This window comes from Capra hircus, chromosome 8, assembly GCF_001704415.2.
Source record: "Capra hircus breed San Clemente chromosome 8, ASM170441v1, whole genome shotgun sequence".
In the NCBI taxonomy this organism is placed as follows: Eukaryota; Metazoa; Chordata; class Mammalia; order Artiodactyla; family Bovidae; genus Capra; species Capra hircus.
The window spans coordinates 40,927,608-40,955,126 of NC_030815.1; the positions used below are offsets into that span (position 1 = coordinate 40,927,608).

At 37.0% G+C, this 27,519-nt stretch overlaps 1 protein-coding gene across 4 annotated transcripts in view; it reads left to right on the top strand.

The window, feature by feature from the left end:
- The window catches only part of RFX3 (regulatory factor X3), a 341,608-nt gene that overhangs the window by 116,323 nt on the left and 197,766 nt on the right, over positions 1 to 27,519 (top strand). For 3 of the 4 annotated variants that reach the window (XM_005683704.2, XM_018052027.1, XM_018052029.1), the window contains one exon: positions 27,290 to 27,414. In XM_005683704.2, the coding sequence (XP_005683761.1) occupies positions 27,298 to 27,414 (117 nt within the window). In that variant the 5' untranslated portion in view covers positions 27,290 to 27,297. Of the gene's footprint in view, positions 1 to 20,355; positions 20,361 to 27,289; positions 27,415 to 27,519 lie in introns of those variants that run through there. The other variant, XM_018052028.1, reaches the window with a different exon arrangement.

Genomic DNA, 27,519 nt, shown 5'->3' on the forward strand with positions numbered 1-27,519 from the left:
AATAAGGCATCTCAGGGGCTTCCCTGGTGGCACTGTGCTGTGCTTAGACATTTAGTCATGTCCGACTGTCTTAGACACTCAGTCATGTCCCATGGACTGTAGCCCACCAGGCTCTTCTGTCCATGGGTATTCTCCAGGCAAGAATACTGGAATGGGTTGCCATGCCCTCCTCCAGGGGATCGTCCCAACCCAGGGATCGAACCAAGGTCTCCTGCTTATCAGGCGGATTCTTTACCAGCTGAGCAACCAGGGAAGCTCTCCCCCCCCCCCCCCTCAGGTGGCACAGTGGTAAAGAATCCACCTGCCCATGCAGGAGACACGGGAAACATGGGTTTGATCCCTGGGTCAGGAAGATCCCCTGGAGGAGGAAATAGCAACACACTCCAATATGCTTGCCTGTAGAATCCCATGGACAGAGGAGACGGGACGGCTACAGGACATTGGGTTGCAAAGAATGGGACATGACGGAGCAACTGTGCTCGAACATGCAAGCCATCTCATAATTGTATGTCAATTTTCATTTCATTTCAGTTCAAAATACTTCTAATATGATTTTTATTTCTTTGGACACGAGTTATATTTTTGTTTGTTGTGTGTGTTTTGTTCTTGTTGTTTTAACTTTTTATTTTATATTGGAGCATAGCTGATTAACAATGTTATGATAGTTTCAAGTGTGCAGCAAAGCAACTCAGCCATTTTCCCATGGATTATTCACAAATATATTATTTAGTTTCCAAGTATTTGGTATTTTTCTTGATATTTTTGTTATTAAGTCTATTCTGATCAGACAACTTAACCTTCTAAGATATGAATCCTTTGAAATGTATTGATACTTGTTTTGTGATTAGAGTATGGTCTCTTAGGTGTTCTGTATGTACTTGAGAAGGATGTGGATTCTGCTGTTAAGTGGAGTATTGCATGTCAGTTAGGTCAAGTTGCTTAATGGTGTTGTTCTCTATATCTTACTGATTTTCTGTCTATTTGTTATATCAACTATTGAAAGACGAGTACTAAAATCTCCGTTTATAATAATACATTTTACTCTTCCTCATTTTTCAGTTTGGTCAGGTTTTGATTTATATGTTTTGATGTTCTGATAGTAGATGCATAAATATTTAGAATTGTAAGTTCTCTTGATGAGTAGATTCATTTATCATTCAGAAGTGTCCCTGTTTATTCCTGGCAATATTTCCTGCTTTGAAATCTACTTGTCTAGTATTGATAGAGCATTGTGTATCTTTTTCAGTCCTTACTTTTAATCTATTTGTGACATTATATTTAAAATGAATTTCTTATAAAGAACATTTAGCTTGGTCTTTGCTTATTAAATGATTTGACAGTCTCTCCCTTTCCATTGGTGTGTCTAAAGTACATGTTACGTGATTGTTGATAGGTTAGGTTTGAATCTACTCTGTTACTATTTGTTTTCTATTTGTCTTTCCTAACTTGTGGTTCCTTTTCTGTCTATTCCTGCTTCATTTTGTATTACTTGAGTAATTTTGTGATTCCATCGCCTTTATTGGTTTATTGTTATATCTTGGTTTTATATTTTTAGTTGTTACTGTATGGTTTGCAGTTTGTTTCTTTAACTTGCCATGCTGTACCATCATGTAATATCATATCATCTCCTATCTAGTACAAGAAAAGCCAGTAGTTCTCAGCAGCAATTGGGGCAATGGATTGGAAGCACATGCTGGAATCATGTTTGTTGTATATGTATGTGGGCACTTTGAAAAGCTCCTTGCTTCAGATATCCTCCTTGGGCTGATTGTTCCTCCCATAGGAACATTGATAGCATACTTTTTTTCTGTGGATGAACAAATTCAGGCTCAGTTTAAAGTGACTGTAATAAATGGCAAAATAGGCCCAACATAGCATAATGTAAGGAATAGTGATCTTAAAGTCAGCTGAACCTAGGTTTGAATTCTAGCGCTACTGCTTGCTAGATATATGACTGGAAGAGTTATTTAAACACTACAATTTTATGCCCTAAAATATACATCATAATCACTTCAAGGAGTTGTTGTCCTGTGTGCTTATATAATGTTTTTTTTTCTATCTTGATTGTCAAAATTAAATGGAATAAGATATTTATAAAATACCTAGTTAATTAGATTGCTTGGTACATTGTAGGGCTTCAGATATATTTGCCATATAAAGATCATGTAAGTTATTGCCTGATGCCGAAGTAAATGCTTTTAGTTTTTTCTCATAGTCAATTATCTTTACAAACTTTATTCTGTGCTTTTGACCTGGAAACATTTGTATGTGTGTAGGGAAGTTAAGTTATTGTGGGTGGGGTTACCATGAATGGGTATGGTAATCACATAGGTTCAGAGTTCAGGGGAGATCTAAGTTGTGAATAAATTTCAGGAAGGCCAGAGGTTGGGGCAGTCAGAGATACTGGCCTCTAAATTCTAGCAGTGGACAGAGTGAGACTGAGGGGTCAGCATTCATGTGCTATGAGAGGGAATATCATCTTCATCTGATTGTATGGCATTTGCAAAGGGACAGTTTCTACTAGAATCTAGGTCAATGAGAAGAAGAACAGTAGATTTGAAATATACATAATATACAAGTGAACATTAAGACTGCAGTATTAGTCAACGGACAGTGTGTACACAGTGGAACACAAAAGGACGGGCATGTATCTTCAGGGAATAGTCTTTGTTAGAGAATTAAAGAGGAGGCAGCCAGGAAAGTTAATGCTTTCCTAATCCTTCCATTCCTTCCATTTTCTTCAGTGTCTAAATGCAGTGACTTGCATTCTACAAGTGAATTTTGAACTTCGATGCACATAGGCTGTGAGCTTAATTTATTAGTTTATTATTGTATCTATTAAAATGATATGCAATATGATGTGCTTTTTTGGTTAAACTTGAAATGTTTCTGGGAGTCTTTCAAACTGATGTGTGTAATGAACACTTAAGGACCATGATGTTTTTGAAATTTTTGCTGACATTGCAGGACCATGAGTTTATTCTTAAGAGTGCCATTCTCAGTGAAAATTTCAAGTGTGAAATACAGATTTTCTTTCTGTTAACTTGGAACTATGAAAAACAAGCAAAAAATTTCAAGCAGGGGGTAGTATGGCAAGAACATAGATTTTATAGTCAGATCAAGTTCCATGTCAGTCTTGGTGTTGTCTTTTACTAGAAGTAAAACTTTGAAAAAATATTTATGGACCTCAGTGGTCATTTTTATAAAGTAGAGAACAACATACATTTTTTCAAAGTTGTCATGAGAATTAAAGTATTAAATTTAGTGGTAGGTACTCAATAATAAACAGCATGGTGGAGAGGTCTGACAGGATGTGGTCCACTGGAGAAGGGAATGGCAAACCACTTCAGTATTCTTGCCTTGAGAACTGTGTGAACAGTATGAAAAGGCAAAATGACAGGATACTGACAGATGAACTCCCAGGTCAGTAGGTGCCCAGTATGCTACTGGAGATCAGTGGAGAAATAACTCTAGAAAGAATGAAGGGATGGAGCCAAAGCAAAAACAAAACCCAGCTGTGGATGTGACTGGTGATAGAAGCAAGATCCGATGCTGTAAAGAGCAATATTGCATAGGAACCTGGAATGTCAGGTCCATGAATCAAGGCAAATTGGAAGTGGTCAAACAGGAGATGGCAAGGGTGAACGTCGACATTCTGGGAATCAGCGAACTAAAATGGACTGGAATGGGTGAATTTAATTCAGATGACCATAATATCTACTACTGTGGGCAGGAATCCCTGAGAAAAAATGGAGTAGCCATCATGGTCAACAAAAGAGTCCGAAATACAGTACTTGGATGCAATCTCAAAAACGACAGAATGATCTCTGTTCGTTTCCAAGGCAAACCATTCAATATCACAGTAATCCAAGTCTATGCCCCAACCAGTAACACTGAAGAAGCTGAAGTTGAATGGTTCTATGAAGACATAGAAGACTTTTAGAACGAACACCCAAAAAAGATGCCCTTTTCATTATAGTGGACTGGAATGCAAAAGTGGGAAGTCAAGAAACACCTGGAGTAACAGGCAAATTTGGCCTTGGAATGCGGAATGAAGCAGGGCAAAGACTAATAGAGTTTTGCCAAGAAAATGCACTGGTCATAGCAAACACCCTCTTCCAACAACACAAGAGAAGACTACACATGGACGTCACCAGATGGTCAACACTGAAATCAGATTGATTATATTCTTTGCAGCCAAAGATGGAGAAGCTCTATACAGTCAGCAAAAACAAGACCAGGAGCTGACTGTGGCTCAGATCATGAGCTCCTTATTGCCAAATTGAGACTTAAATTGAAGAAAGTAGGGAAAACCACTAGACCATGCAGGTATAACCTAAATCAAATCCCTTATGATTATACAGTGGAAGTGAGAAATAGATAAAGGCCTAGATCTGATAGATAGAGTGCCTGATGAACTATGGAATGAGGTTCATGACATTGTACAGGAGACAGGGATCAAGACCATCCCCATGGAAAAGAAATGCAAAAAAGCAAAATGGCTGTCTCAGGAGCCCTTACAAATAGCTGTGAAAAGAAGAGAAGCAAAAAACAAAGGAGAAAAGGAAAGACATAAACATCTGAATGCAGAGTTCCAAAGAATAGCAAGGAGAGATAAGAAAGCTTTCCTCAGCGATCAATGCAAAGAAATAGAGGAAAACAACAGAATGGGAGAGACTAGAGATCTCTTCAAGAAAATTAGAGATACCAAGGGAATATTTCACACAAAGATGGGCTCAATAAAGGACAGAAATGGTATGGACCTAAGAGAAACAGAAGATATTAAGAAGACGTGACAAGAATATACATAAGAACTGTACAAAAAAGATCTTCATGACCCAGAGAATCACGATGGTGTGATCACTCACCTAGAGCCAGACATCCTGGAATGTGAAGTCAAGTGGGCCTTAGAAAGCATCACTACGAACAAAGCTAGTGGACGTGATGGAATTCCAGTTGAGCTATTTCAAGTCCTGAAAGATGATGCTGTGAAAGTGCTGCACTCAATATGCCAGCACATTTGGAAAACGCAGCAGTGGCCACAGGACTGGAAAAGGTCGGTTTTCATTCCGACCCCAAAGAAAGGCAATGCCAAAGAATGCTCAAACTACCGCACAATTGCACTCATCTCACAGGCTAGTAAAGTAACGCTCAAAATTCTCCAAGCCAGGCTTCAGCAGTATGTGAACCATTAACTTCCAGATGTTCAAGATGGTTTTAGAAAAGGCAGAAGAACCAGAGATCAAATTGCCAACATCTGCTGGATCATGGAAAAAGCAAGAGAGTTCCAGAAAAACATCTATTTCTGCTTTATTGACTATGCCAAAGTCTTTGACTGTGTGGATCACAATACACTGTGGAAAATTCTGAAAGAGATGGGAATACCAGACCACCTGACCTGCCTCTTGAGAAACCTGTATGCAAGTCAGGAAGCAACAGTTAGAACTGGACATGGAACAACAGACTGGTTCCAAATAGGAAAAGGAGTACGGCAAGGCTGTATATTGTCACCCTGCTTATTTAACTTCTATGCAGATTATATCATGAGAAACACTGGGCTAGAAGAAGCACAAGCTGGAATCAAGCTTGCCGGGAGAAATCTCAATCACCTCAGATATGCGGATGACACCACCCTTATGGCAGAAAGTGAAGAGGAACTAAAAAGCCTCTTGATGAAAGTGAAAGAGGACAGTGAAAAAGTTGGCTTAAAGCTCAACATTCAGAAAATGAAGATTATGGCTCTGGTCCCATCACTTCATGGAAAATAGATGGGGAAAGGCTTTATCTTTTTGGGCTCCAAAATCACTGCAGATGGTGACTGCAGCCATGAAATTAAAAGATGCTTACTCCTTGGAAGAAAAGTTATGACCAACGTAAATAGTATATTGAAAAGCAGAGACATTACTTTGCCAACAAAGGTCCGTTTAGTCAAGGGTATGGTTTTTCCAGTGGTTGTGTATGGATGTGAGAGTTGGACTGTGAAGAATGCTGAGCGCTCAAGAGTTGATGCTTTTGAACTATTGTGTTGGAGAAGACTCTTGAGAGTCCCTTGGATGGCAAGGAAATCCAACCAGTCCATTCTAAAGGAAATCAGCCCTGGGATTTCTTTGGAAGGAATGATGCTAAAGCTGAAACTCCAGTACTTTGGCCACCTCATGCGAAGAGTTGACTCATTGGAAAAGACTCTGATGCTGGAAGGGATTGAGCGCAGTCAGAAAAGGGGACGACCGAGGATGAGATGGCTAGATTGCATTACTGACTTGATGAACGTGAGTTTGAGTGAACTCGGGGAGATGGTGATGGACCGGGAGGCCTGCTCTGCTGCGATTCATGGGTTCACAAAGAGTGGGACACGACTGAGTGACTGAACTGAACTGAACTTAAAAGAGTTGAATATAACTGAAGACCTGAGGATGGAAAATGTTCTTATTTATTGGTAGAATCTTTTGGGTACCAAACAGCAGCCTTAACTTTCTTAATGTTATCTAGGTGGAGGGCATGGCTTTTTTTTCTGTTTCCTGAGTTATTACTTAGTATTCATCTTTCCATGCTGAGATGCCATACAAGAAACCTTAAAGGTTTTTCACTTGCAGACTCACAGTTGCAGGAGAACTGCTATATTACAGAAGTTAACTTATGTTTGCTCCAACTATTTTGACTGTAAAGGTGTTAAAGCAGTGCAGTCTTAGGTTAAATTCTACATTCAGGAAGCACTGATTTCTTGCCTTCAAAGGAAGAAAGGACGAAGGCATGAACTCTTTCAAAAAGTAGTGTCCAGGATGTGCAGTAGATAATAAATGATAAGTAGGTACCTTTTTCTATTGATGTGCCTTTTTTTCTCCCTCAAGTGAAAGCTATACATGAAGAAAAACCTTAATCTAAATACTGAAGATGTGGCCTTCTAAAAATAAAATAAAAGTAGAAGAATTCACTCCTGAACAAATTGTAAACTATCAGAAAATATCCCCATTTAATACTTGTGTAAAAGTAACAATTATACATTATTGGGAAGGAACATAAGTCACCTAAATTCAGTTCAGTTCACTCACTCAGTCATGTCTGACTCTATGTGACCCCATGGACTGCAGCATGCCAGGCTTCCCTTTCCATCACCAGCTCCTGGAGCTTACTCAAACTCATATACATCGATCAGTGATGCCATCCAACCATCTCATCCTCTGTTGTCCCCTTCTCCTCCTACCTGCAATCTTTCCCAGCTTCAGGGTCTTTTCTAGTGAGTCAGTTCGTTTCATCAGGTGGCCAAAGTATTGGAGTTTCAGCTTCAGCATCATCACTTAAATTATGAATTGTTAATTATTGTTGAGCCTTATTCATGATATTTTACAAAATAATTTTTGGGTAAATTGAATATATTTTAAAACTTTTAATTGCTTTATGTTATGTTATGCTGTAACAAATATTTTCATAATTATCTAAGACTATGTAGATATTGGATAAGTTTTCTTTAGGAGAAAAGGTTGTAATTGAAAAAAAATTAGATGTTACTATAAAGTGTCAGTTTGTAAAGTGTCAGTTTGTAGAAATTTGTATAGTCTGTGTATTTCTCAAGGGAAAGGCTTTTGGATATTTTGGTTTTTCTCGTTAAACTGAGATAAATTTTCATGTGTATAAAGCCTGTGCTTTAAGAACCAACTTAAGATGTCCCATTTTTAGATTTTTCAATATAATACACATTGGAATCTTATTTTTTGATTACTCTGTTATCTTTGTTGATTTTTATTAAATTCATACTAAAACAATACATAAATTTTCAGCTTGGTGGTAGCTTTTTTAATACCCAATTTGGAAGAAAAATGAATTTAATACTAGAATTGCCAGCAATGATGATTTTAAAAATAAGAAGTTTGTAATTTTTTTCCTGGAAGTTCAAAGATAGGCATAAATTTCCCTATTTATAAAATAACTTTGAGTAAAAACATGCTTCCTATATTTTGGAACCAGGTGATAGATTTTCTTGCAGGCATTGTTGCATCTCTGGAAGCTGCCCTGGGGACTTGGGTTTCACTGACTTAATGGGTTTGGAGCAACAGCTGGTGAACTTCAGAAATGTCAGCTTCATCCTTTGCACCTTTCTTTTATGACTTTTTACTCAATATATTTGCTCTAGGAAAAATGTTATGGTTTTTAGAATTTTCTCAGGAAGACAAAAAGTAAAATAAATTAATAATCTTTCTTTATTAGTTTTTCCTGATAATCTTGTTGGAAGCCTTTATTTATTTTCCCTTTCTACTGTTAATTATTATTTACATACTTAAAACCAAAAATATAGTGGAGTTACCTTGAAGTCATGTTAAAAGCTAAGTTATCCTTTGTCAAGTAGTATGGTAGAGCTTCATTGCAGAGATCAAACAGGCAGATCACAGCCTAAACTATGTCACAGGGTCTTACACTGAAGTGCTCTGAGCCTACGTTGTTCTAAACGTAATCACATAAGGTAATATGACTAGAGTTGACTGTTAGTGGTCTCATTATAAAGTGGTTCTACTGTAGTCTGGTAAGTATAAAGAAGGAATATTCAATGCTGGTGATCTAATTTCACAGTAACCTTTGTTTTGAGACATCAGATACTTTGGACATGTGGCTTATCTGCAAGTATTGAAAAATAGTTTAGCTATTGTTTTTGATGTCTATAATGATTGAAATGGTGTGACTCTACCAAACCTCAAAATGTCAAAATTAGTTGTTAAAATGTATGAGAACAATTTTAAAGAAAAAATGATAGACATAATTGAGCTTCATTGCTGACTCAGCCTATGTACTTAGAGCAATTTGGAGGAGCTGTTGTGTGGCTACTAGTTAACTATGAGCCTAACTAGGTGCTCTTATTTGGGAAAGTGGAACAGGATGAGTAAAAGGGAAGGAGGTATGGGAGAAAAGAAAGAGAAAGGGACTCAGGGAGGAAGAATGATTGATTCATTAGCCTACATTAAAAAAATTCTGTTGTCTTAATGAAACAGAATGTATCAGTCAATGTTGAATAAACCTTGTGAACAAAGAGATTTTTCATTGTAAACAACCTTTTTTGCTCTGAGGAAAAAAAAAAACCACCCTTGTAAATCTGGGCTCAGTTGTGTCCAGATCTTTGTCGCCCCATGGACTGTAGCCTGCCAAGCTCCTCTGCCCATGGAATTTTCCAGGCAAGAATACTGGAGTGGGGTGCCATTTCCTATTCTAGATGATCTTCCCAACCCAGGGATCAAACCCATGTCTCTTGAATCTCCTGCATTGGAAGAAGAAGCCCTTGTAAATCAGGTTTGTGTAAAAAAGGACCCCGCAGAGAGAAGTAATCAGCCCATATTTGTATCTGGTTTTGAATATAATATATGCATGTCTTGGTACAACAAGAAAAATCATTTATATTACCTTCATAAGAAAGGTGACATAGAAAACACAGGTTTTGAATAGTTATATTGGGAGGTGTTTGCTTTCACCTGGCTTTAATGTCCTTCGGTATTACAGAACTGTGATAGAACTACTACAAAACTATGTAAATTAGTTGTAGATGACTTATGAGGCAGTAAAAACCAACAGTATGCATCATGTGCATAAAGAGGTTTTGGTTGGTTTGGGAGTTACATTTGTACAAAATAATTTAAAAATTTTTAAAAGGAGTTGTGATCATAATATGTAAAAGATGTAATTGCATAACATTTTAACATGAATAAATAGTGCAAGTTGTGGAAAGCTTGTAAACCTGCCATCTAAAACTGATTACCCTTATGAGCGTTTCATGCTGTTTGACAGTGAAAAGTACACCTTGTAAAAGCTGTTACACAAGCCATTACATTTAAAAGGTTTCCATCTCACACCCCAAAATTAAACTTATTTGCTGCAAGTGAAAATTCAGAATTTGTTCCTTGTTTATTTTGGAGGCAGTTATCATGGTGTTGAATTTTGCTTCTTCCCCTTCTTCCTGGAAAACTAGAAATTAGCCTTTTTGATTTCTTTATTTCAGTATAAACACAGTCAGTTTGTGTGCTATAGGCCTCAGACAGAGATAATGTAATAATGAAAGTTGAACCTGAAACACTCTGATATTCCATGTAATAATAAAATACTGAACCTAGGTCACTTAGATGCTTCATGTACATGAGGAATAGACACATGAAGACACAAAAGACAAAAGACAATTTTGCAAGAGGATTCAGTCTCTACAGAATGTAAAATCCAGTGAGCCATTTTAGTTAACATCTCCATACACACACACGTTTGCCGTACTTGAAATCTTGTTTAACATCTTCAAAGAATACCTTAATCATTTATGTGAGAAAGAAACTTGAAAATGTCTAAGAGACTCACTTATTTTAGGGTTTCATTCTCCATGTTATGTGCATTTCTTTCGTTGTGTAAGAAGCAGTTTGAGCTTTTGACAGGCCTTCCTACTTCTTTTTGAGTGTGTTCCTTCTTTCTTCTTTTATGCACCATAGTTTGTTAGAAAGAGCTATTGACTGGGAATTGGGAATTCTGAGTTCTAATGCCAACTCTGCTACTAACTGATGGATCCATTTGGTTTATTGGTCTCAGATTCCCTGTGAAATGGGGACCTGAACCAGATGACCTTCCAGATATTTTTTAGCTTTAAATGCTGTGATTTTGAAAAGTAGAGCATTTATCTGAAAATCTATTATATACCCTCTTCTCCAGGGTTTTGTTTTTGTTTTTGTTTTTCACTGAGTGATCAATTTACTGAATGGATATATATCTAACGGCAGTTTGCTGAAACATGAAATTCATTGAGTGGCAATTATGTTAAATTCTCCAAGTACTCTGATTTATTAGTTAGCCAAGAACCAGTTTTCCAAATTATCAGCTGCCTGAAATATGTTTGTATTAACTACATATAAAATTTATCACAAATTACACTGCACTAAATAGTCACAAAAGCTTTTGAAATTTTGGTAAGAAGTATTAATTAGGATTCCCTGGTAGCTCAGCTAGTAAAGAATCTGCCTCCAATGCAGGAGACCCTGGTTTGATTCCTGGGTTGGGAAGATCCCCTGGAGAAGTGATAGGCTACCCACTCCAGTATTCATGGGCTTCCCTGCTGGCTCAGATGGTAAAGAATCCGCCTGCAATGTGGGAGACCTTGGTTCAGTTCCCAAGTCGGGAAGATGCCCTGGAGAAGCATGGCAACCCACTCCAGTATTCTTTCCTGGAGAATCCCCATGGACAGAGGAGCCTGGCAGGCTATAGTCCATAGGATTGCAAGGAGTCGAACATGACCAAGCAGCTAAGCACACACATTAATTAGTTTTATTTTTTCCACAGCTGTTTCACCATGGACATTTTTCAACAAATATTTATCAGTACAGCCCAACTGAATGCCAAATGTATTGTTGATACTTTATATGTGAAACACCTTTCAGTTGCTTAAAACGGAAGCAATATATTTATGTATTTGTAGTGGTTAACAAATTTGTTACATTAGGATAAGTATAGAATGCATTTAATAGGTGAAAAATGTATTAAAAGAAATACACCTTCCCTGTTCTCATTTTTAAACCCCATAACATTCAAGACATGCACATTCCTTTAATTTAAATTAATATTCATTTTCAAAAGTCATTGGCTCAGAAAATGATAAAATTCCAGAATATAGTTATAGGTAGCCTACAGTGTGCTAACTTTTAGCAAAATTTCAGGTAAGTTAAAATCTTGAACTCATCAATAGAAGGGTCAAAGAAATCCTCAAAGACCCTTTAAAACTTTTATTCAATACAAATTGTGTCATAGAGTAAATGGTTAAAAGAAACGAATTTTGAGTGAACTGGTCAGTTTGTCACCAATGATTCTTATCTAACAAGTTGACTTTTGACAGAGTGGTCTTAGTGTTACCATATACCTATCACCATCTCTACCAGGAGTGGGGGACAGTGAAGCTGTAATGGAAGAGTACTGCTGTCTTTAGAATTAGTGTTTTTTCCTCACCCTTGCCTATAGCCGAAGTTGGAACCATCTGGAAGGTCTGCCTCTGTGTATTTGCATGTGTGTTCCATACTTACTACGTGTACAGCATAACTGTTGATGCTAAATATCCATTATGTGTGTGCTGTGGGTGTGTGCGTGTGCATATGTGCACATGAGCCATGGCTACCACAACAGAGGATTCGTAACTTGGTTGAAAAATTATACCATGTCCAACTTCTGTTGCAGAAGATTAAAAATATAGAAAAAACTACTATTTAGACAGGACTACATAGTAATTGGTCTGTACTACATTTAAATCATTGTTTTATAAGCCCAATACAGCATATTGCTAGGGTAAAAAAAAGAAAGAAAAAAAGAGCCCAAACTTTTTGCTCCTGGTACCTAATACATGGTATGGTATATTTATGTCCTCACTCTGTCCATTTCTAACTATGTGACCTTGGGATTATAGAATTATTTAAGCTTTAGGCCTAAGTTTTCTCATCCATAAAATGGGATAATATTAGTACTTACCTCACAAGATTTCTGGACAGATTAAATAATGCATGCGAAATCTTTACATAAATGTGTTAACTGATTTATAACTAGAGGCTTCTTGAAATACCCTTTTATTTATTTTTTTTCCATGAAATTTCAATGATTGTTAAGAGAACATAGAAGAATGTCAGTTGGATATTGCCAAGCTCAAATAAATTTCAAATGGTTAATTACTATTAGGCTAATTACTTATTCTTAGCATTCCAGCTATGAAAATTAAAGATCTCTGAGTACTTCTGTCTCTTGAAAACAAAGGAGGCATACCAGGCTACGTTTTCTCAGATGATATGATTAGAGCATTGGTTCTTAAACCACAATTCAGTGAATCAGGTGTACTTATTAAAATAGTAAATGATGTGTCAGGAGATTCAGAGCAATAGTTGCAAACTTAATTTGCTCATTTGAGTTTATTTAATCCTTATCTTGTTTCTTTATTAAAAAAGCTATACACAAAATCTGTTAAGGCATACAAATATTAGAATATGGAAGTTATAAAATTCTGCCATAATGGGAATTGAAAGTGAAGTCACATTAGAAAATTAAGAGAAAACATTCCTAATAAATAACTTGGTTGTAAATGGTTCTCAGTTCAGTTCAGTCGCTCAGTTGTGGCCGACTCTTTGCGACCCCATGAATCACAGCACGCCAGGCCTCCCTGTCCATCACCAACTCCCGGAGTTTACTCAAACTCATGTCCATTGAGTTGGTGATGCCATCCAGCCATCTCATCCTCTGTCGTCCCCTTCTCCTCCTGCCTCCAATCTCTCCCAGCATCAGGGTTTTTTCCAGTGAGTCATCTGTTCGCATGAGGTGACCAAAGTATTGGAGTTTCAGCTTCAGCATCAGTCCTTCTAATGAACACCCAGGACTGAGAAAACTATATTTTTTCACAATTTTTAAATATTAAATGCTCATGATATAGTGTGCTCTAATAGTATTGTTTCTGCAGGGTCTTAAACTCATCCTCCTTGTAGATTCATCTGTTCATTCAACAAACTGAAGATCCTCTGTGTGTTAGGCAGTGTTGCATATTTGTAGGTGAAAAAGATAAGCATAGTCCATGTGCTCATGGTTTTTATAAACTGGAGAGACAGTTAAACTGCAACTAATATTGCTGCTAGCTGAGTAAAAGTAAGATGCTATAGGAACACTTAAATACCAGATCCAGACTTATTTGGAAGCAGAGGGGTCAGAGAGAGGGAATAGTGGTGGGGTTTGGGAGAGTGTCTGGGGGAAGTGGAAGGTATTCTGAGATCTGAAAGATAGAGTGAAGAGATGGGAAGGCAAATTTGTTTGAGTCAAAGGGAACTTCTTGTGCAAAAGCCCTGGGATCAGAATGCTGAAAGTAGTTCCATATGGCTGGCTTGTATTTAGTACTCTCTGGAGATGGTAGGCGGGATCTATATTCTAAAGAGTCTTTCTTACAAACCCTTGTTGAGGGCTATGCTATTCATCCTAAGGGCACTGGGAACCTATTGCAGGGAGTGACCTCCACTCTGGAGCTTGAGAGATGAAGATAATGTGAGTAAATTTTGAGAGACTTAAGAAGCAGAATCATTGGCCTCTGTAATTGATTATATTTGGGAATTGAGAGAGAAAAGTTTGGTGGTAAAAGAAATGATAGAACAGTCACTGTTTAAGATATTTTAAGGGTTAAAGGAAAACTTCTGTTTTAGTCCCCTGGGAAGATCACCAAAGTGTGAGAAGAGGAGGGAGGGTAGAAATAAAACGCATCATGTAAAATTTTAACAATTGTATAAAACATTACATAATGACAATAGCTTTTAATAATAGAGAATTTACAGGTGATTTGCATATTAATATCCCCAGTTAAGGGGTCTTAACCATAGATTTATGAGATAGCCATAAGGCCTAAGGCTTTAGAAGGAACTCTTGCTTTTGAAGCCATGAAAATGCTTTAGAGTGAATTGAAAAGAGTACATCACCAATTCCAAAAAAGAAGCTCTGAAGGAAGTGTCTTTAGTTCAGTATTATTGACTTATTTCAAGTATTATTCATTTTTAGAAGTAATTTTCTGGTTAAGTTTGAAGATGTACAGAGTTGGGTAAAATCTTCAATCTGTTTTAATTTTCATCTTTTATCCAAGCCTTTTTTTCTAAGTGTGTACATATGCATTTTATAATGAGAGTCAGTGTAACTATTTCACTTGATTAATAGTATTATGTTTTAGAACAGTTATTTCCAGTATTTATGTATGTATGAATATATAGATTTTTTGAAGTCCACCCTCTCTCCCATGTTCACTACATTCACCAAAAAATGGCAGTAATGAGAGTTCAGTTCTTTTAAGATATTGTACATTTAGTGGGGTGTATTATTTCCATTACTAGCAATGTTATTATACAGTATTATATCCCCTTTTAGATGTGTTGATCTCTTTGAGCCTGTCATTGCAATAGTTAGGAACTGCAAAAGGCTCTATTCTTCACTTTTATAAAAAGAAAAAGAAATGAGGTAGAAAAAAATAGAAAAATTTCTTGCGTGGGAAAGAGAATCCAAGAAAAAGTTGTTATTGAAGCCTTTTTTGGTGTGAAGAAAATTGAGAATTCGTGTTTTACTTCACTCCCCGTTAAATCCAAAGGAAATCCTGTTTGGAGATAGCATTACCTATTTTCTTTCTTTTGTGGTTCTTTAAGTAAGCTACCTTTTAAGCCATTGTTTCCTCTCTCTTTGCTCTCGTCCCATCTAAAGTAAGACCATTTATTTGGGAGCCCCAGCTGGCAAGCATATCTTTGTTTATCAACACAAATTATAAGGCTGGGTGAATAATTTCATGTGTGTGGATAAACCCCACTACTGAGTATAGGGAAAAAAATAAAACTTTTAAATAAAGTTTAGGGTGGGTAGGAAGAAGAAACCAGATGTCACTAGGCTTATTTTAAAAGAGACACTAAACACCTAAATTCCCCACCTATATCCTCTTCTCAGTTTGAGATGTATGGAAAAGGCACCACTGCTTTTATGAGTTTCAGTATGTGGGAACAGAAATGAAATTCATGTCTTTTTCTGGATTGGACAATAAGTACTAGGCAATGTCATAAGGAAGGGATCATATTTGACATTTGGGAATGTGTATTACCATTGATTTCCTTCTTTCAGCAGAAATATGACCAAGTTTGTGGCACTAGCAATGAATGGACCTGTAGATACAATCTCCAGATAATTTTTTTTAACTTCTTATTTTGTATTGAGGTATAGCCAGTTGGGCTTCCCTGGTAGCTCAACTGGTAAAGAATCTACCTGCAAGGCAGGAGGAGACCCCAGTTCGATTCCTGGGTTGGGAAGATCCCCTGGAGAAGGGCATGGCATCCCACTCCAGTATTCTTGCCTGGAGAATCCTCATGGACAGAGGAACCTGGTTGGCTACAGTCCACCAGGAGTTGCAAAGAGTTGAACACGACTGAGGGATTAAGCACAGCACAGCATATAGCCAATTAACAGTGTTGTGATAGTTTGGGGGGAACAGCAAAGGGACTCAGCCATACAAGTACATGTATCAGCTCTCCATCAAACTCTCCTCCCATCCAGGTTGCCATATAACAATTGAGCAGAATTCCATGTGCTATACAGTAGATCCTGGTTGGTTATCCATTTTAAATGTAGCAGAGTATATATGTCCATCCCAAACTCCCTAACTATTCCTTCCACCCAGCCCTTCCACCGGCAACCATGTTTGTTCTCTTAAGTCTGTGTGTCTGTTTTGTAAGTAATTTCATCTGTGTCATTTCTTGATAGCTTCTACATATAAGGGATATCGTATCACTCAGTATGACAGTCTCTCGGTCTACCCATGTTGCTGCAAATGGCATTATTTAATTCTTTTTAAATAATTATGTGTACATAGATACAATGGACTGAGTAGTAAGTAGTCCATTGTATATATGTACTACATTTTATCTGTTCCTCTGTTGATGCACATTTAGGTTGCTTCCTTGTCTTGGCTATTGTACACACCCCAGTGTGTATGTACACTGGGGTGTGTGTATCCTTTCTGATCATGTTTTTCTCTGGGTGTATACCCAGAAGTGGGATTGCAGGGTTATACGGTAGCTCTTATTTTCAGTTCTTTACAGAACGTCCGTACTGTTCTCCATAGTAGCTGTACCAGTTTACATTCCCACCAACAGTGTAGGAGGGTTCCTTTCTCTTCGCACTCTCTCCAGCGTTTATTCTTTGTGGATTTTTTGATGATAGCCATTCTGGCTAGTGTGAGGTGATAGCTCATTGTAGTTTTGTTTTTCATTTCTCTAATAATTAGTGATATTGAACATCTTTTTATGTGCCTCTTGGCCATCTGTATGTCTTCTTTGGAGAAGTACCTATTTAAGTCTTCTGCCCATTTGTTGACTGAGTTGTTTGTTTTGATGCTGTTAAGCATCACAAACTGGTTATAAATTTTGGATACTAATCCCTTGTAGGCCACATCATTTGCAAATATTTTCTCCCCATCTGTGGGCTGCCTTTTCATCTTGTTTATTGTTTCCTTTGCTGTGCAAAGGCTTTTGAGTTTAAGTCAGTCCCATTTGTATATTTTTGTTTTTATTTACTTTATCCTGGGAGATTGATCAAAAAAGATACTGCTGCAATTTATGTCAGAGTGTTCACGCATGTTTTCCTCTAGGAATTTTATAGTGTATAGTCTCACATTTAGGTCTTTAATCCATTTTGAGCTTATTTTTGTGTATGGTGTTAAAGAATTATCTAATTTCATTGTTTTGCATGTAGCCTGTTCCATTAGAAATATTGAAAATGTTGGTTTTTAGAGCACTTTGGGAATTTTGAGCCACTTAGTAGGAAGGCAGACAGAACTTGTACTAACTGAAAGGATCAAATACTATACAGGTATTTTGGGATCAGATACTATACAGGTAATTTGGGGATTATAAGGACTCTTTTACAGAATACAAAACTGACTTTTTGGGATGGTTCCAGGGTAGGATAAGTCTCTGGAGCTCATGTTGCTTTTGACCTGCAAGCCTATGGTTAGCTTGAGGCCACCCAAAGTTAAGATCGTTGGTTTGGGAAAGCTTGTATTTCAGTCCTTAGGAGGTACACTGATGTCACTGTATACCCTCAAGAATTTTACCAAACCATGCCATTTTACGGACAAGGCAATGGCACCCCACTCCAGTACTCTTGCCTGGAAAATCCCATGGATGGAGGAGCCTGGTAGGCTACAGTCCATGGGGTGACTAAGAGTTGGACACGACTGAGCGACTTCCCTTTCACTTTTCACTTTCATGCATTGGAGAAGGAAATGGCAGCACACTCCAGTGTTCTTGCCTGGAGAATCCCAGGGACAGGGTAGCCTGGTGGGCTGCTGTCTATGAGATCGCACAGAGTTGGACACGACTGAAGTGACTTAGCAGCAGCAGCAGCATGCCATTTTATATCTGTGAATAAAATTATACCGTGGGCTGCATATTATTTGGCATCCTGCTTCTTATACTTAAGTATTATGAACATCTTTCCATGCTGACTTTTATAGATCTATAGAGTGTTCCATTATAGGAATATAGAATAGAAGAATTTATTAGTTCCCCCATTACAGACATTTCAGTTATTATTGACTGTCACAAATAGTACTTAGTGAACATCTTTGTATTTGTGTATATTATTATATAGAGATACTAGCCTAAATGGGTCCATTTGACTGTTTTTTTAGACAAATTTAAATTTTTAAATGGAGACAAGTCTCATATTATTTCCTCTTCCATCTATAAAATATTTTCTGAACACAAGGTCAGTGCATATCTCTTAATCCATGATATGCTTTTCTATGTCATAAACATAACTTTGATTACATAGTGATCAAATACTAGGCATAGTACATATTTACAGTTCATGTGATATTTGTGTCCATTTGTTCAAATTTAGAATTCTTTCTTAGCACCCAAAGTCTCCATAGAATACTTTATCTTGATGATTTCACTAAAATAGCCTCACCTGTCTAGCTGTTTATATTGCTGCCTGGGATCCAGTGTCAGGGTGCCATTATTGGAGTGAGGCAGACCTGAACTTGAATCCTTTCTTTATCACTTAATAGTTCTGTGACTGTCAGCAAATTACATAATTCTCAGTTTGAGTGAACTCCGGGAGTTGGTGATAGACAGGGAGGCCTGGCATGCTGCAGTTCATGGGGTCACAAAGAGTCGGACATGACTGAGCGACTGAACTGAACTGAACTGAACTGAAGCCTTTTCTCTCCTATAAAATGAGAATATCTACTTCATGGTTGAAATTAAGGTTCAATGTATGCAAAGATGCAAAGCATCTATCACATAGGAAATGCTCAACATATGCTAGCTATTTTTATTACTGTCTCTAGTAATGAAAATGATTGATTTATGATAAAATGCTCTGTTTTTTAATTCTAAGTGCTATCATCATTAAATACTCCGTTTAATAGGTTTTAGTCCCTGTCAGGATTGAATTGACCAATAATAAGAAACATTTATGGGTTTGTCTCATAAATTTTGGTAAGAATCTTTCTGTATGTTGCATCATTTTTTTCTCAGACTCATCTTCTAGTAAGAAAAAGTATAGGATATTCAGAAATTTTTGTTCATTGGTTTTCTTCTCTTTTAGCTGTTATCTGAGTGCTCTTTTTTTTTTAAGCATATATCACCTACGTAAGACTGATTTGCCTTTTAATTTGTCAAAGTGAGTGCGAGAAAATGCCAGGCAGGATGGCCTCAGCAGTAGACTGGACAAGCACGTAGGTTGTTTTCCCAGGAATTACCTCTGTAACTGATAATAGTCTCTTTTGATAACTAGAAACAAATAACAAAATTCTTACATCATTTCAGCAGTTTGGTTTCAGTAATGTGTTAATAGGTTGTTTCATTTTTCAATTAGTCCATTAAGATAAAAACATGTTAAAGTTATTTAATTTGATTTGTCTTCTCCAAAAACAGTTTTTCATAATCTATTTCTGAATCAAAGAGAAAACTTTTGTTTGAAAAGTGAAAAAAGTTACCCAGGCAAATTGTATATGTTACTGGTGTGCTGATTAATCATTCCCAAGATTAATCTCCATCATCAGTTATCACAGGAAGATGACTGCCAAGAAATCTACACTATTATCATTCCATCATCTTCCTACAGATCAATTTAGTGCAAAAGATTAAATGTACACAGGAGGATCATAGCATCAAATCTAAAAAAGAAGCAGAGCTTTTATAATATAGAAAATTAGAAATTTTTGTTTTACATCTCTTTAGTTACTTGATTTACTGATTTGAGAAAGCCCTGTGCTTTATTTACAATGAGTAAACTTTTCACAGAGGTATATTTCAAGTAAAAAGAGTTGACTGTTAGTTTGTAGCTTAACCAGTTTGTTTTCATTTGTGCGGCTGCTGCTGCTAAATCACTTCAGTTGTGTCTGACTCTGTGGGACCCTGTAGACGGCAGCCCACCAGGCTCCCCTGTCCCTGGGATTCTCCAGGCAAGAAAACTGGAGTGGGTTGCTGTTTCCTTCTCCATCATTTGTGGTAGTGAAGTGAAAAAAAGAAAAAAGCTAAGACATAGTGTTTTACATTTGTAGCTAAATTATTCAGCCCAATAAAGTTTTGTCAGTTTTGAAAAAAGAAAACCACATTATTTTAACCCTATATATAATTTCTAATATACCTCATTATTTTTCATTATATTGTCAACTTTGAAAATTGCTTAATATTCTTAGTTTTTTTTTTCGTGTTTACATTTCTTTTATTTATTTATTTATTTATTTATTTTTGTTTTCTGAATGTTGAGCTTTTTTTTTTTTTTTTTAATTTTAAAATCTTTAATTCTTACATGCGTTCCCAAACATGAACCCCCCTCCCACCTCCCTCCCCACAACATCTCTCTGGGTCATCCCCATGCACCAGCCCCAAGCAAGCTGCACCCTACGTCAGACATAGACTGGCGATTCAATTCTTACATGACAGTATACATGTTAGAATTCCCATTCTCCCAAATCATCCCACCCTCTCCCTCTCCCTCTGAGTCCAAAAGTCTGGTATACACATCTGTGTCTTTTTTCCTGTCTTGCATACAGGGTCGTCATTGCCATCTTCCTAAATTCCATATATATGTGTTAGTATACTGTATTGGTGTTTTTCTTTCTGGCTTACTTCACTCTGTATAATCGGCTCCAGTTTCACCCATCTCATCAGAACTGATTCAAATGAATTCTTTTTAATGGCTGAGTAATACTCCATTGTGTATATGTACCACAGCTTTCTTATCCATTCATCTGCTGATGGACATCTAGGTTGTTTCCATGTCCTGGCTATTATAAACAGTGCTGCGATGAACATTGGGGTACATGTGTCTCTTTCAATTCTGGTTTCCTCGGTGTATATGCCCAGAAGTGGGATTGCTGGGTCATAAGTTTTTTTCTAAAGAATTAGAATGATCTTAATATTTTCATCATCTATTTCAGAATAGTCAGAAATGTGTATTTCATACTGGTTTTATGTTCAGGAAAGTATGTATCAGGTATTTTTTTCCCCAAAATCATGACAGTTGTCTAATTTTAATAAGTAGAGGTTTTCAATGCTATGGGTGTTATATATGCTCTTATTTATTGACTAACATTTATTCAAGAATACTGATGCTTAGTCAGAGTATTAGTAATAACCTCTTACTGAAAGTTTTGTTGTGATTTTGGATGTTTCTCCGTGAAAGCACACTGATGTTAAACTCCTTATTCTGTATTATAAAAGTAATAATTTTAAATTATGACTTTTTTTTTCTGTAAATAGCATTCATATGGTCTTATGTTGAACCAGGTTTCTAAGTAATTTATTCTTTAAAGTCACATTTTAGGTGTGATTTATTTTTATTATACCAATAACTGACTGTCATAATAATATTGGTTAATTTGGTTCAAATAGAAATTGGAATTACCATCTTTGGCTTTTCTATACTAAGGATAGAGGAAGATAATTCTCTGTTGTATTCAAATTACAGGTTTTTATTTTGAACTGAACTGAATTAAAACTTGTTACATACCTGAGTGTGTAACGACAGTACAATCAGTATACTGGGACCAAGCTTTGCAGACTTTGCTTTTTTTTTTTTTTGGAAAGCAAATTATTTCAGGATGGAAAAACCCAATAAAAATTAGATGATACTATGTACTTTTAAGCTAGCCCAGTTATATAGTTCTGTTTGATAAGTAATTGATTAGGTCAGACTATTAAACTGTTTAATCTGGCATGTACATTGTGTGTGATGAAAGAAATCCAGCTGTGAATTTGAGTGTATTAAATAGTCTTCAGGAAGTTTCACAAAGAACACTTCAATGCCTTGAAACTTGGAATAATGTGTGTTTGTTCCAAACACATTTGCTTTGCCTAGGTTTTGCCCATCAGGTTGCAGAATGGTAATCTTGCTGCATTCAGCAGCTGGGTTTTTGCAATATTCTTTTCCTTTTTCCAAGGGTTAATTAGCCTTCTTTCAAAATGTGGCCTATTTAGCTGTAGATTCGCATGATTCAGCCAGAGCTGGCCATACAAAGCAAAAACCGTTAACAGGCGGGTGTGTCCAACTGCTTAATTAGCCAGAATAAAAAGGTCCTTTGTTAAACAAGCATCTGTTGCTCTTGACACACCTGACAGCCACATTAGGCAAGGATGACTAGACTGAAATTGTGCATTTCTCTCCTGCAAGAATATACAACTTATTTACATATGGACTGCATCATGGACAAACTGCAGGGGTTTATTTAGCTTATCAAAATGGATTAATGTGACAGCATTTGTGGCTGATAAACAAATATCACTTGAAAGGGGGCTATGAAGGAACTAAACTAACCAAATTACTCCCAAACATAAACAAAACATCAGAAACCACCATCAGATGAATGGGAACACCTCAGATGTACACACAATCCTTTATACTGGATCTAAAACAAAACCTACAAATGAAGCATGCTAAGACACTACCCTCATGTGATGGTCTGTGCTTTCAAGTAATGTTGGAAAGCTACCAAAATACTCTACATGTGTCAGTGGGTTTAAATGACCTGTTTAGGAAAATTTGGCGGGAAGCATACACCTCTCAGCATGCTTTAACATTCAAATTGATCTGCTATTAAATCAGGTCTTCGGAATTAATCAGTTAAAATGCCTCTGGGAAAACACTAGTTGGGTTTTATTGAAAGTGAAAGTGAAGGTCGCTTAGTTGAGTCTGACTCTTTGTGACCCCATGGACTATACAGTCCATGGAATTCTCTAGGCCAGAATACTGGAGTGGGTAGCCTTTCCCTTCTCCATGGGATCTTCCTAACCCAGGGGTAGAGCCCAGGTCTCCTGCATTGTAGGCAGATTCTTTACCAAATGGGCAATGAGGCTTCCTTGATAGCTCAGTTCAGTTTTATTATGCCTCAGTAGAAAAAGAATACTTCCTGTGTTCCATGTCAGAGAGAAAAGAGATGTCTCACTGTTATTAGAAGTATAGATCAAATAGGATAGATTGAGAATCCCAAAGATTTTCTGTTCAGACCAGTTATCTCTAGTTTTTCATTTTGAAGTATTTCATTGTGATTTTGCAAAGTATTCAGTAATGCACATTATGGCATGTGTGTGGTATATGATAACATGGGCTTTAGAGTAAAGCAAATCTGGATTTGAATTTAGACACTCTTACCAACTGTGTGGCTTTCAGCAAGTTTTTAATCAATTTGTGCTTCAGTTTTCTCAGTTTTTAATTGGAAATAATAGCATTACCATTCGGAGAAGGCAATGGCACCCCACTCCAGTACTCTTGCCTGGAAAATCCCATGGACGGAGGAGCCTGGTAGGCTGCACTCCATGGGGTTGCTACTAGTCGGACACGACTGAGCGACTTCACTTTCACTTTTCACTTTCATGCATTGGAGAAGGACATGGCAACCCATTCCAGTGTTCTTGCCTGGAGAATCCCAGGGACCGGGGAGCCTGGTGGGCTGCCGTCCATGGGGTCGCACAGAGTCGGAGACGACTGAAGCGACGTAGCAGCAGCATTACCATTACAGGGGTGTTTTGAGGATTAAATGAGAAGATATATTTCAAGCTGTTAGCATATTGTGTGGCACCTGGTAAAGACTAGTTAATGAGAGACCTAACTATGGGATTGTGACTGTTTTTTTGTTATGACTCTGGGAGGGATATAACTAAGAGCCTTTGAAGGCCTGAGGCTTTGGTGGAGAGAACTTCTTCTGCAAACTTGAGGAAGAAAATTAAATCAGAGGATAATTAAGTTGTGTCTATTAAGGAAAGGTAGAGACCAAACTGAGAGATTAAGTTCTTATCAGTTGGCATGACCCTGTAATTCAGGAGTCAAGGAGATTAGATGATGAGCAGTAATTTGGGAGTAAACAGTGGATATTCTGGGAAGTTATTGAATGTTCTAGATTGGGCTTTCTGTGCTGGTTTTGTTTTTTTGTTTTGTTTTTTTTATTTTTTTATTTTTACTTTATTTTACTTTACAATACTGTATTGGTTTTGCCATACATTGACATGAATCCACCACAGGTGTTACTATACGATACTGTATTGGTTTTGCCATACACTGACATGAATCCACCACGGGTGTACATGCTTTTGATGTGGTATTTACTAGAGTGAGAAGCTGGATGTAAGTTTCTCCATGACTCTATAACTTTAAGGTATATAGGCCATCATTTTCTCTCCATCTTATCTTCCCCATTCTATTCTGTAAAGGTTGCTCCTATTAAATAATTGGAATCTTCTTCCTTCTTTCTCATTCTAAAAGTTCATCAATTTGCTTTTTTAAATTCTCTTCACTTCTGGTCTATTCAGTGTCAATTATGAAACTCAGGACTTCTAGTTTGTTTAGTCGTTCAATGCATGAGCTTCAGTGTTATGTCCATACCCTCTTTTTTTACTTCCAACAGCTATTTGATCTCGGTTCAGTGACTTAACATCTCTGGGCCTCAGCTGACCCAGAGATGAAGTTAAATGATAAAGATTTTAGTTCCAATCATCTATAAGTTAGACAGTCCTATTAGTAAAGTAGTCAAAGCTTCGGTGTTTCTTTTATGCCTCAAATGCCTATAAAGGCCAAGTATATGTATTGCCGTATAAATGATTTGAGTATAAAACACATAATATGGGCTTACCTTTTCTAGATATTCAGATTTTTCAAGAGAATTTAGAAATTTGGCTTTTAACACAGAATTTTCTGGTTTTTAAAGGCTGACAATTACAATTTTTAATTTGTAAATAGTCTGTGCCAAAGCCTATCTGTGGAGTCTAATATGGTCCATAGGCACCCAGTTTTCAAATCTGTGCCTTTTATCTTCTGATAAGCTCTCTCAGGTGATTTACTGAGGAATTACTTTCAAAATGCATTTAATTTTTTAAAGATCTTCATTATTTATAGTCTTAACGTATATTTGTCTAAAGCAGTGGTGGTCAAATTATGAGTCATATACCAAAACAGAGTGTGTAGGGTGATCTTCAGTACAGACCCCTGGACACACGAAAGAGCCTCAATGAAGTTCCTAGCCAAGACTGGAATGAACAGGAGAGAGTTTTACTTTGAGTGACTTCACTGTAAGAGTCTCATCCAACCCTTGATTGAATAGCTTAAACACAAAAACATAACTGGTAACTGTGTTCCTCATTTGTGTACTAAATTGACCAATGCCTCTCTTGGAGTTGGGAAGAGAAGCTAAGAAAAACTCACTGAAGATGATATCTAACATCTGGTTCATTCCCCATTCCCTGCAGAAACGTGTCACCTCACTCTCACTAATAGCCCTCTGCCATAGTGCAGGCGGCATCAATTGCCCAAAAGTGTGTAATGAATTGAAGGAAATTGGCATGTGCTTTCTTTTGGGGGAGGGTATTTAGTGGAATAAAGAAGAAGAGGTACAGATAGAGTTCTGAATTTGGGTATCCCCTCTCCCAATTTTGGGAACCCCAGGTAATCTTAATTAGGCAAGAGTTTCATGTAGTGAATACTATCATTCTCAGATATTGTCAGGCATATTCGTGGTCTTAATACTAGTGAAGAAAAAAGGCTGTGTGTGTGTTTGGAGATCAGTGTTACATTTTTTGTTAATTAGCTACCATCTTTAGCTATTTCACATAAAAAAGTCTTATTTTGGAAAACTGGAGAAACTGACAGCTACAGTTTTGCTTTCCCATAAATTCAGTTATCCCTGAGCTGAACATTAGCTGGCCCAAATAAATGGAGTGGTAGCCACAGTCGCCATCACTTTCCTTCTGTAGCCCCTCTCTACCTTCACTGAATGGGCATAACGTTCCTCATCTGTAAATGGAGATTATAATCATACCAACCACATTGGGTTGTCACATGGAGTTATTTATGAATTAACATTCAAAGCATTTAGAAGAGAACATAGCATATGTTAAATACTCTGTCAGTGTTAGCTTTACTGCTGTATCTTTTTGTACGCACTAAGGTTTATTGTTCTGCTTTAGGGGTTTGTCTAACAATGGAATAAGAATAGTCAATCACCTAAAGTTATACCAGTATCAAGGTCTAGAAAGAAAACTAAGCAGAGATTCGAAGTGAAAAGGCCTAGCCCTTTCTCTACTCCCTGTCACCTTGAGCAAGTCTCTTAACCTCTCTGGCTTTAGTTTTCTCTTTTATGAAATAAGTTTAGATTAGATATCTTCAGAGGTCTGTTTCTGAAATTGAATGAGATGATTGAAAAGGTTTGGGGAAAAATTGGAAGAGGTCATGCTGTGACAAAAGATGCTGAGAGAGGTTAATTTTCTACTGAAAGAACTGAATGCTCTTTCAGAATTTTCTTTGGGAAAATTAATGTTCATCATACTGTTCATGGATTTAAACCATAATGCAGTATTTTTCTTAAGCTACCAATTAAATATTGTTTTTCCCCTAGGAAAGAAAATTAGAATTCTGGTCCCTGCTCAATAGCAAAGAAATTAATATTTTTTCTATTGACTGTATAAGTAACAAAAGGGAATATCAGGGCCTAAGAAACCATACTTGTTGAATGTGCACTGTAAAATTTAATCCTGATTTAGTAAGGTAGGCACATGAGAACTGAAAAATATGCCATGTTGAGTTGTGAATGAGAGATGGTAAAATTTCGTGTCTTTGTTTGCAAATGTCACTAGATAATAGTGATCCTCCTTATCTTTCAAAATATTCAACATTGTTGTTATTTGGCTATCTTTGTGTAAGAATATAATTTAACTGTGATTTTAGCACCATATCATCCCACAGGCAAGAAAATCAGTGAGCTTGATCCTGTGGCTAAGTTTAGGATCTATCAATTGGTTTTTATATACACATTAATTTTTAAAAGTCAGTGAATATTGAGTTCGAAAGTTCGACCTTAGGAATAATTTATTCTAAATTGTTCACTTCCAGTGACATCCTATAGTTTATAAAAGTGTTGAGAAAGTACAATTTATGACATTTGCATCCAGTTAGGGTTTGTGTTATGAAAATTAACTCTTCGCATAATTTACAATATGACTAGTTTATAGTGTGCTTGAAACAGCTTATAACAGATGAGACCTCATTGAAGTTCAACCTGTATAGCCTCAAAATCAGAGGTATTCCTGGAGGTTTTTAAAATGTAGATTAGCAATTTTCTATATTGATTTTAAAAGTGGTCAACATGACTATAACCATGCATGGAATATCAAGAGAGCATGTTGGGTGGAGTTAGAGATATTCTGGGAGTAGAAGGTTAGTCTCAGTTTAGGATGTTAAGAACAATATGCTGCATCTAGTCATATAAGAATAGCATTTTAAACTTTCTTTCTGTTTTAATAAATTTCAGAGACCATCATGCAGACATCAGAGACCGGGTCGGACACAGGTTCGACAGTGACTTTACAGACATCTGTGGCTAGTCAAGCAGCAGTGCCTACACAGGTGGTTCAGCAAGTACCAGTCCAACAACAGGTAAGGAGCTGCTGTTCCCAGAGAAGATGCTGTGCACCTCCTTGTGCTGCCCCTCCAACATGGCTGTGTTGAAGAAATGATTCGGACAACAGTTTCTGGCACAAT